General features: G+C 41.8%; 2 protein-coding genes across 6 annotated transcripts in view; one reads left to right on the top strand and one right to left on the bottom strand.

The window, feature by feature from the left end:
• Window positions 1-1,061: 1,061 nt before the first annotated feature.
• On the bottom strand, window positions 1,062-5,769 carry LOC135628023 (protein CHUP1, chloroplastic-like). Of its 3 annotated transcripts, XM_065134554.1 has the most exons (10): window positions 5,631-5,769; window positions 5,406-5,552; window positions 5,253-5,323; window positions 4,407-5,174; window positions 2,301-3,638; window positions 2,093-2,224; window positions 1,838-2,019; window positions 1,645-1,756; window positions 1,393-1,536; window positions 1,062-1,277 (listed from the first exon to the last, which is right to left on the bottom strand). In XM_065134554.1, the coding sequence occupies exons 2-10, from the start codon at window positions 5,500-5,502 to the stop codon at window positions 1,179-1,181; spliced, it is 2,943 nt and encodes a 980-aa protein (XP_064990626.1). In that variant the 5' UTR covers window positions 5,503-5,552; window positions 5,631-5,769; the 3' UTR covers window positions 1,062-1,178. The 3 variants fall into 3 exon arrangements, with proteins under 3 accessions (XP_064990626.1, XP_064990625.1, XP_064990627.1); XM_065134553.1 differs by lacking the exon at window positions 5,631-5,769 and having other exon boundaries at window positions 5,406-5,619; XM_065134555.1 differs by lacking the exon at window positions 5,631-5,769 and having other exon boundaries at window positions 4,407-5,171; window positions 5,406-5,619.
• A 1,728-nt stretch (window positions 5,770-7,497) lies between these two features.
• Window positions 7,498-14,731, top strand: part of LOC135581712 (uncharacterized) — a 47,378-nt gene continuing 40,144 nt past the window's right edge. For 2 of the 3 annotated variants that reach the window (XM_065131761.1, XM_065131762.1), the window contains exons 1-6: window positions 7,498-7,698; window positions 7,783-7,845; window positions 8,137-8,271; window positions 9,118-9,220; window positions 10,465-10,535; window positions 10,609-10,713. In XM_065131761.1, coding sequence (XP_064987833.1) covers window positions 7,579-7,698; window positions 7,783-7,845; window positions 8,137-8,271; window positions 9,118-9,220; window positions 10,465-10,535; window positions 10,609-10,713 — 597 coding nt within the window. In that variant the 5' untranslated portion in view covers window positions 7,498-7,578. The remainder of the gene's footprint in view (window positions 7,699-7,782; window positions 7,846-8,136; window positions 8,272-9,117; window positions 9,221-10,464; window positions 10,536-10,608; window positions 10,714-14,731) is intronic. The other variant, XM_065131760.1, reaches the window with a different exon arrangement.

Raw genomic sequence — 14,731 nt, 5'->3', positions numbered from 1 at the left:
TGCATCTCTCTGTCATGGTTTGGTAAGTCATATCCAAGATACTGGAACAGACTGATTCATTGATCTCCTTCAATAAAATGTGGCTTGTGCATGTAGGTTTTAGATCCCCACTTGTATTATTAAAGATTCATCACTATCATAACTGATCTTGTACCATCTACAGCCTGTATAGTAGGATAACGCAGGACTTATTCATATCGAGAAGGGAGCAGATCCTTGTTGCATTCAGCCTCAGCTTGTATTTGTTAACATAACATTAAATTGCATGCACTTCTGGCAGCAATTCTTATCTGTTCTCTGATAGTTTGTTTGATATGAATCAGCACTGTCACTTCCAGTCTATTCAATATTCATGTTGATTTTGTGGAACAAATTATTGTTAATGGCAAAGTCCTAGTACCTCATCATTTTGCTGGCCTGCATATGTGCACAGCATGAAGCTTGAAGGTGAAACCCACTGCAAAATTTTGTTTACATAAGAGTGTCTGTTGTAGTTTGATATCTGTTGATGTTTGCAGCATGTAACTGGAATAACCATGATGGATTTTTGTTCATCGTCTTTCTTTACCAACATTTTGATGTCTAACGTTAATGTGCTCCTTGTCTCTTGAAGTATTAAGCATAAATTTTCAGTATTTATATTCCTTGTGCTTTGTTTCCAGTCATAATATGGACTTGTTTTATGGAAGATTGGTTGGGTATAATATTGATTATCTCAACTAGTTAAAATTTTAAATCTTGATAGCCTCAAATCCTACCAAGAAATAAAAACTTTTTGCTTATTGTTTATACCGTCCTATCTTAATTGATCAACTTGAACCTGAGATAGTTATGTGATGGTTCTTGTTTATGTCCTCGACTTGAAGGTGGAGTTGAGCTCAAAGAACCACTTCTCGGCATTGTACTTCCCCATAGATGATTTTTCTGTGAATCAGTAACAGTATCAGCTTATGGCTGTTTCTTTAATTGCAATTGCAACAAGTATAATCCTGTAGATAATTCCTTTTTTGTGAAGGTTTTTGTAGTATGTATTGACTGAACTGGTGATTTACATAAACAAATAGACCTTAATATCATGTTTGTTTTTCTTAGTGACCATTGACATTGTTCAGATCATTATCTCCAGAATAATATTACAGCACGAGAAGTCAACAAAGTAGAGACATGTAAAACTCCCCTCAAGCATCAGACTTCTCAGCCACTTCTGTTTGCTTGTTGACCCTGCTTCTGAGTTCTTCAAAAGCACGCATGCTTTCTGCATCAAATCCTCCAGCAAACTGCAAGTTCACACAAAATGGGTCATGACATGAAAGAAACAGGTGTGTTTTACCTTGTGAATTATCAGCTCTTCTAGTTGACGTTTTTATCATGAGACAAGCATGAGAACTTTACCTGATGGACCCGGAATGCAAATCTTACACCTTGCAGAACCAAAAACTCTCTGTTTGGCTCTTTGTCGCTGCCACTGAGAGCATCAAGCTCTGAAGAAACCCTCTTCATGTACTTCCTTGCCAGCTGAACTGTTGACAGTTTGATCTGCCAAAACATCCGTATGTCTTTGAGCTTATTCTTATTTCCAGCTCTTCAAGATCATAATTGAAGCACAAAGTATGTTGTTAGATTAATCTTTATATGGTTCACTACCTTGCCCACCACACCAGAGTCCAGCAGCCAATCAGTTGGAATCCCGAACTCCCTGTAACGAGCAATTGCCATGTCTCGAGTTCGCAGCAGTGCATACACACTTTGCTCCATTCTGCAACATCAAGGTCACAAGCTCTGAGAAGGCGGCCCAAAAGTATCACCTAAACCACTCTGCATACCCCGATGTACTTACTTCTCGAGCAGAGAGTACATCTTCTTGACAGCAGCCTCGCAGGGCAGTTTGGGGTCGTCTTCGAAGGACGAAACCTGTTTCTCCAACTTCATCAGGTCTTGGTACTCGAAAGCTGCTTCTCTCAGAGCATCAGCTTTGCTCTCTGGCCAGTCGAAGTGCTTCAGAACGGCTCGCTCGTCCACCTGCGAATCCAATCGATCATGACAACAGAAGATGAACAGCGTCAGGTATTTGAGCTCAGTGGCTGTTGCCTACCAAGAAGGAGAGTTCTTCATCTAGCCAGTTGACGAACGCAACAAGATCCTCGATGTTGGTGAACCTTGCAGCTCTGACCTCGGCGGCCAAGGATTCAACAAAGTCGCCCTGTGTCTCGACATCAGCTTTCACCTGCATCAGCACCAAGTAGATCTCGTCATTGAGTCCAACAGATGATGTGAGTAGCGAAGGGAATCGATGTGCTTACAGCCAACAGGAACGTTGATCGGTTGGCGATCTCGCCCAGCATGTTGTTCCTGGCATCTGCTACGTTGGATGCAGTGGCGAAAACTGTTGATGGCTCCTTCTTGGCCTCGCGTTTCATGAGAGACTGGTAGAACTCAACCAGCTCAGGTGCTCGATGGACCTTGTCGCCGCCGGGCGTCTTCGATAGCCCACCGGGGGGAGGAGGAGGCCGCGGTGGAGGAGGCGGCCCGCCAGGACGTGGTGGCAACGGTGGAGGTGGTGGCACACCACTTGAACTGTTGGTGGAGCTCGGAGCACCACCACCAGATGATGGCTTCGGAGGCGGTCGGGGCACCCTCGGCGCCCTCTTCTCGATCTGTGCAAGCTGCATCTTGCTCACCACTGAGCTATCGATTTTGCTGCCGTTAGGTTGCTCACCTGGTTCAGTGGCTGCAGGTACCTTCTCCTTTATCAGGGCAAGCTTTGGAGGCAATGCTGCCTTCGTCCTCGACTCTGTGCATGGATTCAGAGCCGAGTTGTGGCTGAAACGTTCTGCTCGAGCTTGCTCGGCTTTCTCCTTGATTTGCTTCTCTCTTTCCATTGCCAGCTTATGCCGATCTTTGAACGCAGGATACTTCTCTTCAGCCACTCCCTCCACCGACTTTGACATCAAGTGGAAGGACGCAGCGACATTGTTCAGCTGCTCATCCGAGGAGACCTGCGTCCTAATGCGCGGAAGATTGGCTTCCTCCAAGAACTCATTCGGGTCCTGCTCCTTCTTCCCGTAGGTGGTGATGGCGACGCCATCTCCGGCGTTTCTGAGCATGAGCGTCTCCAATGGCCCTCTCGATCTCTGGCTGCTCCTCATCGGGGAGCGGTCGCCCAGCGAGCGCGTCGGGGAGGAGGAGACGCTAGCGTCATCCTTGCTCTTCCCCCACCTCCTCAGCTTCTGGATCAGACCTTGCTTCTTGCTCACGGAGCTGAGCCTACTGGAGAAGCTGTCCACCGAGGCGTTGTCGAAGTCTTCACTTCCCGGAGAAGAAGGCATGGAAGAGACGCTCTCCATGTCAGTGTCGCCTTGTCCGCGCTCCGATCCGGCGTACTCCATCAGCAGCCGCTTGGCTTTCTCCTGAGACTTGGGGCTGAGGCTCTTGTTGAGATCTCGAGCTGAGACTTTGCCGGAAGGTGTTTGGTGGTTCCGGAGCTCGTACCTCAGGCATGCATTGACCCACCTCAGGTAGACCAACTCCTCCACTTCACTGAACCTGCTCATCTGTAGGCCTTCTACTTGCTTGGATAAATCTTCATTCGCATGCCTTAGATTATTAATCTCCTGCCTGGCCTGAGCCACCAGTTCGGTCTGCACATGCAAGAGGCAACATGATCATAGTTTGAGGAGGATATCATGACTTGAAATAATCTGCTTCTGATAAATCTTTCTTTTGAGAAATACTAGTGTGATATCAACTCATAAAACTTTGAGATCAAAAGAACAATCAAGAGAATCAACAATTAAACATGAATAATTATGTAAGATTTGTTTTTGGCGTATTTTAATATGACTCCATTTAATAAAAAAACTTCTAGATAACCTGAATCCAAGCACAAACTTTCTATACACCATTTTATAAAAAAAAAAATAATAATAATTTTCTCTTTTAGTCTCTCTAAATCAGATATATAAATCCTCCTCCTACACAAAACTTGACATGCCTAAATTATTTTATAGAGCATCCAATCTTTAATTTTCAAATATTTCTTTCATTTATATAGAAATATTTTTTATATTTGTATATATTTCCTCCAAAAAGCCTGATTCTAATTAAGAAATAAAAAGATGCTTTTCAAACCTAACAAATCATAACCTTTCAACACCAGCCACCTGCATTATTATTTGCTCATTGTAAAGATTTTGAACTTTATCAATAGCAGAAAGTATAAATAATAGTTCCAGGACCCACTTACAAAAGACAAATCCAAGATAAGTTTGTCGTAGCAAAACATAGATTGTGGATAAAGCATAGCCACAGGCATGGCACTCCTACAGCCACAACGTTTCTTCCATCTCATGAACACAAGAAGGAGCACAAAGAGCAATCTTTTGAAACCAGCATTGAATCCAACATACCTCTGTCATGTTGGAAAGAGCAGCCGCTTTGGCTTCAGCTGCATCCAGCTTCACGACCAGCTCCCTCTTCTCATGTTGCAGTTCCTTGTTCTTCCTCCTCAGTTCCAGAACCTCCACCTCCAAATCCTTCACAGCCTTGAGCCTCTTCTCCACTTCCACCTCCTTCTTCGCAGCCTCCTCCTCCTTCGCCTGGAGGCTGGTCACCTGCTGCTTCAGCAGCAGCAGCTGCCCCTTGGTCTGGCTTGCAGCCTGCTGAATCTGCCGCTGCAGTTCCCTGATCTTGCTCCTCGCCACCTCCAGTTCCTTCTTTGCCGAGACGCCCTGCGCGACCTCGTCTTGGAGCTTCTTCCTCTCGGCTTGCAGAGAGTTGATGGTGATGTTGAGCATGTCGATCTCTACTGTCTTGATCTTGAACTGCTTCTGCAGCTCGACCACGTCCGATTCTTGCTCCTTGAGGCCGTAGTACTCCAGCAATTCGCCTTCCAGCTTCACCTCTCGCTCCTCCAACTCCTTCACCAGTCTGCGAAGCCTCTCCAGCTCGGAGGCATTGATTTCCATGTCGATGTCGTACTGGGATCGATCCTTGACGTCGAATTTGTCACTGGTTAATGGCAGCTCAACCTCTCCAGATAGAAGGTCTTCGAATTCTGGCAGGATCTCTTCATCTTCCAGGTCATGGAGAGGAAGAGCGATCGGCGCCGGGCTTATCACGCTGCTGATCGTTTTAACCTTCTCTTCCTCTTCTTCTTCCTCCTCCTCCTCATGCTGCTACAGCAAGAACAGTATGCTACCATCAAAAAGAAGATGAAAGCTATCAAAGAAAGAAAAAGAAGGAAATTAACTAACATGAATCTTTCTATCGGTAGCGTCGTAATCTCCTTCTTCTGAGTCATGCTTTGTGGTCTCCTCAGCTTTCTCTGAACTCACAGTTCATGGCAGTTGTCCAAGATTGTTAGTTCTCATGATAGGCCATCAAAACACAGGTGATGCACGTACTACCTGATGGCTTCAGGCGAGGAGGTCTGGATGTGTTAGCCTGCTTGACTGCATACGCTGCAACGGAGGCAGCAACCAGGAAGCTAAGTCTAGCAAGCATGAAGAATCCTTATCTGAAGTCCTCTCCTTCATTCATCACCTCCTCACAGCCTGCTAATACAGCAATCATCAGACCAGACTCAGTTGAATATGAGAAGAAGAAGAAGAAGAAGAGCTATGTGCTCTTACCAAGCCAACGACCAGCACATATCTGATAAATAGAAGCGGTTCAGATGGATAGCCAACCAGAAGTCATCATGTTGGAGCAAGGGAGCACCACCAGTTCATGTGGCTACCTTTCTCTATCCAGATTTACTTCAAGGTCACAGATGCGTGTGACATGAGAATTGCTTTTCCAAGGAGAGAGAGTTGGGGAACAGACAAAGAATATATTTGATGGAGGTTAAAATCCATCATGCGCTGTTTTGATAGGCCTTTGATGCACTGTTTGGCTATAGGTGCTTCTTATACAAAAGCATGGGGGAGGTGGGCTGTTCCCCTTCACACGGTTAGATAGAACAGTTGTGCAGGTGATAAAAGGTCGGAATTGTCTTTTAATTCTCAGCCAGTTACTAGTTTGAGAGAGAGAGAGAGAGAGAGAGTAATGAACCAATCTCATGGGTTGATTGATAAATCCTTAAATTCCAATTAATGATATACCCATTAATCCCTTATAAGTAGTTTTACTCACTCCCTGATAAAATTTGGGGTATTTACACACTACTCATGTTTTGATTAAATTTGGAGGTATTGATCTTTCTATAATCAAATTCTTACGTAGTAGTGCTTCGTGAGGTTTAGCTTATTAGAGACTTCATATTACTCAAGTCTTTTAATATCGAGTCAATGACCCTAATAATATTATATTTAATACCGAGTCGACGAACCTAATAAAATTATTTAATCATAATAAAATAATTTATTTAGTATGAATCACTGATCCAAATTATTTAATCCAATCTTAATAATAATATGCTTATCAAATTCTTTTTAAGACATAATCAATTCAATTATACTCTGCACATGTCCAAAATTATATTTCTAATTAAGTTAGGAGGGTTTAGCCTAATGAGATATATAGTCCAATTCTAAGACCATATCGAATCAGTAGATATTAAGAAAATGTACATTCAATCTTGTAGATCTCACATTATCGGAAGTTGATCTTCTCATTTCACAATTAGGGTTATGATGCAAAACCTTTTTTTTTTTACACGACAAAATTATTTTGGTTATTTTTTTCAGAAAAATAAAATAAACTTCTGTTACATCAAATAACATGACATTAATATGTGCAACGTGAAATCTATGACTTATGTAATAATATATAAACTTATTCAGATATCTCAAAAGAGATAAAATTATCTTAAATTCAGTATAACTGAAGAAATATCGGTCCAACAAAACAAAGAAAACAACGTTGTATTCCTCAAATGAAAATTCCAGTCCAATATAATCAAAGAAAACATGTTAGACTAAAAGAAAACAGACTAAGTACAAATAGAGTTCATATATATTCTCTGCTACATCTCCATGTATATTTTCGTTTATGAATTTAAGATTTTTTAGTCGTTTAAAACATTTTAATAACATAGAGTGATTTTTCTTAAATATTTTGAAATTTGAGACAAATTGTTGACCTAAATATTCTCTTAGCTCCGTCAATAAAATATATAAGTGATACAACATATATTAAGAATCGTACTATTCAATTGCTATGTTCAATTATATAATACATACAGTATCAAGCCTGTAAAAGTACACCGAAGTGGATAGTAAATATGTAGCAGATAATATACCGTATCCGATATGTCGATCGATATGAATGATGTAACGATGATGACCAGATCGAGTTTGTTATCAAACAATCCCCAATAGCCGTATTTACATATAGCATATAATCCAGTGGTTTAGGTTAAATGCCCATGTGATAAGCAAAATATTACGAATCAAATAATAGATGAGACACATGGTCAAAAAAATATTTACATTCTTTCAGAAATAGGAATAGTACCTTCGACCACTAATTTAGAAGCTTTTAGAATCATATTCGATGACACTCTACATCCCTACAAAACCCCGATCCGACCGACGGGTAAACAACGGGCGAGAAGAGAAGTGAGAAACGCGAATCGATATGCTGCCTCCTCCGCTCACTCTTCGCCGCTTCTGCTGCTGTTGTAGCGCTCTTGAGGCCGCCGCCGCCTTCACCGTCACCACCACCAAGAGGAACCTCGTCTTCCTGGGCTCCCCACAGGTCTCCTCCCCCTCACGCCTTCTTTTTTCTTTCTTTGGATTCTATAGCTTGCATCTCGTTTGACTGGCATCTACTGCTGCGCAGGTGTCTGCTTCCGTTCTTGATGCGTTACTCGACTCGTCTCAAGCTCCCAATTCGATCTTTCAGGTATTTGATAATCCCGAACAAGTCCCGACCTATTAATGTATATTACCTCTGTAGTGATTTCCTTGTGTTCAGACTTTCCAAGTAGCCACATTTGGTATTTTAGCTGGTTATTGTTAGTGCAGTTTGGTTGTAGTGCTCGAATATGGTATTGAATATTGTTTGTTTGATCCAATCTCAGAAGTTCTTGATTCTGAACTTCTCAGAGATGCCCCTTTTAGTGCCGATTTGTAATTTTGTTCAAAGTGGTTTTTTTTAGTTGATAATATCATTGATAAACAACCTTTTTTTTAGCTCGCAGCAATTGTCACCCAACCACCGTCTGGAAGGGGTAGAGGGAGGAAGTTGATGCCGTCCCCTGTCGCGCAACATGCCATAGACAGAGGATTCCCTCAAGACCGCATACTCACACCTGAACGAGCTGGGGAGGTATTGGCTGATTGGAATGATTGTTTGTGTTCTGTTGCAAAGAATATCCATGCTATGTCATTTGCATGTCTGGCTATCTCAGTCTAGGACTGACTTCGATACATGTGTTTGTGCTTCTGTGCATAATGCACGTGACATTGCCTTATTTTGAAATACTTTTTGGTTTGACTGTCTGATCCTTAACTATCATGGCTTTTGGCAAATCTATTAGAAACTGTGTTGGACCATGGACATGTTTGCTGAAAGGGGCATTTTTGCCCAGGTATATCTTATCATAGATATAAACTGGGAAGTAAAAGATTTTATCTGATCATTTTAACTGAATATATCATTCTGTAATATTTTTCTTGAATATTTGGTAAACCCATTTGGCCATCTTGGTTTATCATTTTAGTCATTTTTAATCCACAATCATCTCAATCATTTGTTTGACTATTGAAAAATAAGTAAATCAACATAGTGTTGATATCAAATCCGGTGCTTTTCACAGTCATGCATTTGAGATAGGAATATTTTACTGTATTTAAAGTTTGACGAGAATGCACCAATTTCATTTTGAATATGTGCAGATAAATTTAGTCAAGCACCAATTTCCTTCACTTTCATATTAAATAAAATTGTCATTCCATTATGATTCTTCAGAGTTATGATATTAAATGGACTTCTTTTATACATGGATTTACCTATTTACATTTTAGATGTGTTTCATTGTCTGTATTAGAAAGTGGTGCTTTAATATTTTATCATTGTTTGAATTATCTGCTGTCAAATCCAAATGCATACATTTACATATGACAAAAGAATAGTATACATGGAAGGTCCTTTACAGTTTTGTCGTTCCTGCAGGAGACTTTCTTGTCTGATTTAAGGGCTCTAAATCCTGAACTTTGTGTTACTGCAGCATACGGAAATATATTACCTAACAAATTTCTGGAGATTCCACCATGTGGTACGCAAATAGTTTGAGTCACGAATTGGGTGGAGTTTCAGTTTATATTCTTAAGAATATTTCCAATGTCTAGTGATATTCATGATGCCTGCAAGTTTATTCTAAATTTATGAATTTGAAATTGAATAATTGATCTATCTCTTGTTACTTAACATTGATAGAAAGTGGTGAATTTATAATGGTGTGTGAATTTATATACCTTTCTTTTCCATGAGCGTGTGCCTGTTGTCTTTAAGTTGTATTTGAGAACCAGAAACTATGCATTTTCAAGTAATTATAAAAGTAGTAATATTAGTTGAAGTAATATAACAACAAGCCAAAATGCCTTCATATTAGTGGAAGCAGTATTGCTTCAATAGATATTACAGTGTAGCAGCAATAGAAGCAGCACATAGCAGTATCCAAACAAATATATATATTTTCTCTATATATAGCAGTAGCAGAGACAATGACAAATGATATAGCTACAAAGCAGCAGTAGTAGCAAGCAAAGTGGCGAAGCAGAATAGAATAGAAATAAGAACTGGGAAGTGAGGAGGACATATAATTTAAGGTAGTGTGACAGATCAGAGGACTATGCTTTGATTTGGGAGTGGTGGAATTGACACAGGAGAGAGGTAAACACTGGTTGGTATGCACCATAATGACCAGTATTTTAAAAAATGCTTATCCACAACCATATATTAGTTGGTACTTCTGTTTTGATCTGCTGAATTGAATGTTAGGTAGGTAGCTGCCTGAGGATCTAGGGTGCATTTCTGGTATAATGTATCTATCTGATTTTATTTGTTAATGGCTCAAATCCATACATAGCAGTTATATGAGAACCTGTTTTGCATGGCTATACATGCGAATTGCAAGAATGTGAAATATTGGGAGTTTTTAAAATTCTATAATTATATACTTCATGTTTTGTATATTGTTTGATATTGAAGTAGTATGATTGAAGAGTAAAGCATTTGACTTGTGCATGAGTTCATGGATAGAAATACCACATTTTGGCTGTATGGATAAAAGGTTCTCCTTCTGTTTTATTCTGTTGTTCTTCTAAAATAGGTATAAATAAAACTGCAGATTCTTCTTTTACCAAAAGTTTTAGAAGTTATCATTCATGAAAAGGAAAGAATTAGCTTGAGTTCACTTTCCTCTACTGTACCTTTGCTTCTTGAAATCTAATTAGGTAGGTGCTTAAAGATTAGATGTCTTTGACTTTCATGTTCATGGATTTCTGTTTTACTTGTTAGGTACTGTTAATATACACCCAAGTCTGCTACCCCTTTATCGTGGTGCTGCTCCTGTTCAAAGAGCATTGCAGGTTAACTAGTCCCCTATGTGATTTTGGCTGTCATTTATTTTTGCATGTACCAATATGTTCATTGTCCGGACAGGATGGTATCGCTGAAACAGGAGTATCACTTGCATATACTGTTCGAGAATTGGACTCTGGACCAGTCATTGCTTATGAAAGAGTGGTGGTTGATGACATTATTAAGGTACTATATTCTTTGAAATGTGTCATCTAAGTTGCACAGTTGGTGTCTTAATTTTCTTAAGACCTCTTTGGGAGTTGGATACTTTTTCAGTGATAGGCGAACTAGTGCAACAACGTAGGTTGTCCTTTAAGTCATAACAGATTGTAATTTGCAGTTGTCATTAGATCATCACCATATTTTAATGATGCAGACACCATGTTCTTGGTTAATTAACTTAATTCAAGATAATTTTTCAGTGATAGGCAAACTAGTGCAACAACGTAGGTTGTCCTTTAAGTCATAACAGATTGTAATTTGCAGTTGTCATTAGATCATCACCATATTTTAAGGATGCAGACACCATGTTCTTGGTTAATTAACTTAATTCAAGAACTTGTGACTTAGCTATACTTGGGTTTCCGTCTTGATAAATTTTAAGGGGAAATGCAGAAACATAGGTTAAGGCTTTTGAACCTCTCTAAACATTATGGTGGCAGGAACCTCATGCTCTTATTTATTTTTTGCGTTTTCTTTGAAATCCTAAAGATATAAGAAGAGAGTTAAATGGTTTGTTAAATAGGTTCTCTCTCTTTCTCTTCTTGTCAATAAGTGAGTGACTCAAGGAAACAGAGATGTCCATGACCTTTGATGATGGAAATCTATTGTGTACCCAGGTGCTCTAGTATGTAACCTCTGTATGGCTAGTACCACAACGAGACACTCATTGATTTGAGCTTTCATTTATGCTGGATATACCACAAGGATCTATAGTCATGTGAAGGAAGGTTTGCGATTTCGAATTGTACTGCCCGCTACCGGGCGATCCGCCCGATACGACTTGGCTGCAGAAAGGTTGAGGGAGAAGTGTCGAAGAAGGAAGAAGGAGAGGGCGTTTGATGAAGAGGGAGAATTGGGAGAACCTCGACGCGAACTTGTTTCCATGCCCTTTCTCGATCTCATTCGTCGTCGCCCTCCCTCGACGATCCCAATCCAAGAGGTAACGACAAGGAGAGTTGTAAAGATGAGGATCTGGAGGCACGGGGATAAGGGTAGGAGGCGGCTAGAGTAGTGGAAGAGGTGGTCTCCTTCATCGCCTCGTTTGCGGCCATCGACGTCTTCGCCGCCTTCTTCGTCGAATGCCGCAAACAAGGCGACGAGGAGAAGAGGAGGAGGCCATGCCGTCGAGGCCGTGTACGCCTTTTTTTTAAAAATATTTTTAATAATATATATATATATATTTTTTATTTTTTTATATATTAATTTTTATATTATATATATATAGAGAGAGCAAGGTTCGTAATTTTGTACCGTACTGGCATATTGAGCTTTCTTCGATACAGTATGGTACGAGTGTATCGCTCGGTACGTATATATTAAAATATAAAAATTATTATATAAAATATAAAAATAATATAAAAAAGGAGGCGTACATTGCCTCCATGATGTCACCTCCTTTTCTTCTCCTTGTTGAGTTAGACGAGGAGAAGAATGTGTCTTCTCCTCATCTATGGCATTCGACGAAGACATTGAAGGTCGCAGACATCTCTGACCTTTGGCAAAGAAGAAGTCGAGCTGTCGCCTTTTCGTTACCTCCTGGATTGGGATCGTCGAGGGCGGGTGGCGCCGGATCGGAAAGCATCGAGGTTCTCCCGATTCTCCCTATTCTTCGAGCGCCTTCTCCCTCTTCTCCCTCGACGCTTCTTCTTCCCTCGTTGCAGCTAGACTGATACCGCCTAGTGGCGGGCGGCGACGATCGAAATCGACTGTTACCGAATAGGTCGGTAACGGTCGAAATATCGACCGCTACTGCTAGATACAACCTCGTATCGTTCGATATGGGGCTAGATCAACGGTATACCGGGCGGTATCATTCGGTATTGTAATGTTTGATATATAGGCACAACAGACTGGTACGTGGACCGCCCGCTACCAGACTGTCATGAACGATCATTGCGCACCCGCAACAACTTTGTTCAACAAACCGTTCGTTGCTTTTGCATGCTTGTACAGATACATGGTGCATGTTTTGCCTTGGTTTTGTGTTTTTACTTGAAAAATGTAAGCAATGACAGTTCGCAGCGCTGTAGTGCGATCGCTCATCGTGTCGGGCCAAACTGCTCCAAAATGGCTCCGTTTTCGCGTGTCACAGCTTGTTTTCTGCAGACCGCAGCCTCACGCAAAACGTCAGCCATCTCAGCACTCTGGAACCCCTCGGGTGGCACCAGAGGGGATGGGCTTCGGGGTAGTGTCGGGCGTTGAACAATCTTCATAAGTTCACACGTTAACTTGACGGGAACTTGTCTTCGTGCCCGACACCCGGTGAGCAGTTGTTTGCGGACTTGCAACTGTTCGTTTAACCCTCTAAAGTCCTTGTTTTCTCCTTCCTCTCTTTTCTCTCTTGCTCTCAAGGTGCTCGCTGAATTGCTTGTAAAGCTTCCCTCTTCGCGAGACGTCGGGACTTGTCCGTCGCTCGTTTTCAAACTAATCAACATTTTGTTTTATAGGTCCTTCGGGACTTGTACGAGGTTGCAACTAGGCTGACCCTTTGCGGACGTATATGTCGTAAGGGTACCTCATGACTTAGGCAATCCCAGCTAAGTCCGAGGAGTTGGCGCAAGGGTGCTTCACGACTTAGGCAACTCCAGCTAAGTTCGTGACTTTGTCGTAAGGGTGTCTCACGACTTAGGCAATTCCAGCTAAGTCCGTGACATTGTGGTATCATAGCGGGCAAGCAATTCGAGCAAACAACGAAGAAACATCGCAATCTCGCCATGTCAAAGCATCGTGACAAATCGAGTAAGACGGGGCAAGCTTGACCATTGCCCCAAGCAGTCGTAGGTGGGCTGCAAGTGCAAACTCGCTCTCATGTTGTTGGAGCCGCTCTGGAGGAGTGTGGTAGCGAACATGACGAGCGAGAAGTTGACTACTCTCTGCGAGCGGAAGAGGCGCAATTTGGAGCGCCAACCGGGAAAACGAGCCACGAGGAGAGACTCACGGCAGCGGAAATCTGCCTGGATGTTCTTAAAGCTAGCTTGGAAGAACTCTACTAAGGCCAAAGAAGGCTTCTTGGGGTGGAGAGCTCGCAAGAAGCGAAATCTCGAATCGACAAGGTCGAGTCCCAAGTCGATCGATTGACGGAAGACACTAAAGACACTATGCAACATCTGCACGAAGTCGTGGTAGAACTCACTTCTAGAGTGACAATGCTCACAAGGGCACTAAATGCGGGAGGGAGCAACACTCACATTGCGTCGCCACAAAACTTGAGGGCACCTGAGCCTCATTGCTATGGAGGTGCTAGGGACACAAAGGAGCTCGAGAATTTCTTGTTTGACATAGAACAGTACTTTCGAGCTACAAGGCTCGATTATGAAGATACCAAAGTTTTAATAACAACTATATATCCGAATGGGAATGCAAAACTTTGGTGGCGAACCTGTTGGGAGGAGATCCAACAAGATTGGTGTCGAGTGGACACAAGGGAGGACTTGAAGCTGGAGTTGAGAACTCAGTTCCTACCTGAGAACACAGAGTTCGTCGCAAGGAGGAAGCTGAGATAACTCCGCCAAAGTACTTTGTTAGGACTCTAGCTAGGAGAGTCCTAATAGAGAGGGGCATTCATGTAAAACCTATGTAAGCCGACCCCTATTAAAGAGGTGAAGAGGCCGGCTAGGGTTAGGAGGTTGTTTCTTAGAGAAGAATTATGAGTTGTAAAGGAATATGAGTCTTGAGTAGGAGTCATATTAGGAGTTAGTTAGAAGTAGAAGTCTTGAGTAGAAGTCCTACTAGGAGTTAGGGTTTAGAAGCCCTATAAATAGCCATATATTCCTTCTCTTTTGATAAGCAATAGATGAATCTTTTCTGCAGACTTTGAGCAGCAACTTGGAGGGAGCAACCCCTAAAGAGTTCCAAGGAGGCCGATCCTCTAAAGAGATCAACCCCAAATTTAGAATCTGCAAGGGTTCTATCACCTGGTATCAGAGCAGTATTCTTGGCGTCTCATTGCCCTTCCACATCCATCCATCAACCCTCCACAGTC

This window comes from Musa acuminata, chromosome BXJ2-11, assembly GCF_036884655.1.
Source record: "Musa acuminata AAA Group cultivar baxijiao chromosome BXJ2-11, Cavendish_Baxijiao_AAA, whole genome shotgun sequence".
In the NCBI taxonomy this organism is placed as follows: domain Eukaryota; kingdom Viridiplantae; phylum Streptophyta; class Magnoliopsida; order Zingiberales; family Musaceae; genus Musa; species Musa acuminata.
This window is presented reverse-complemented; position numbering and strand designations above follow the sequence as displayed.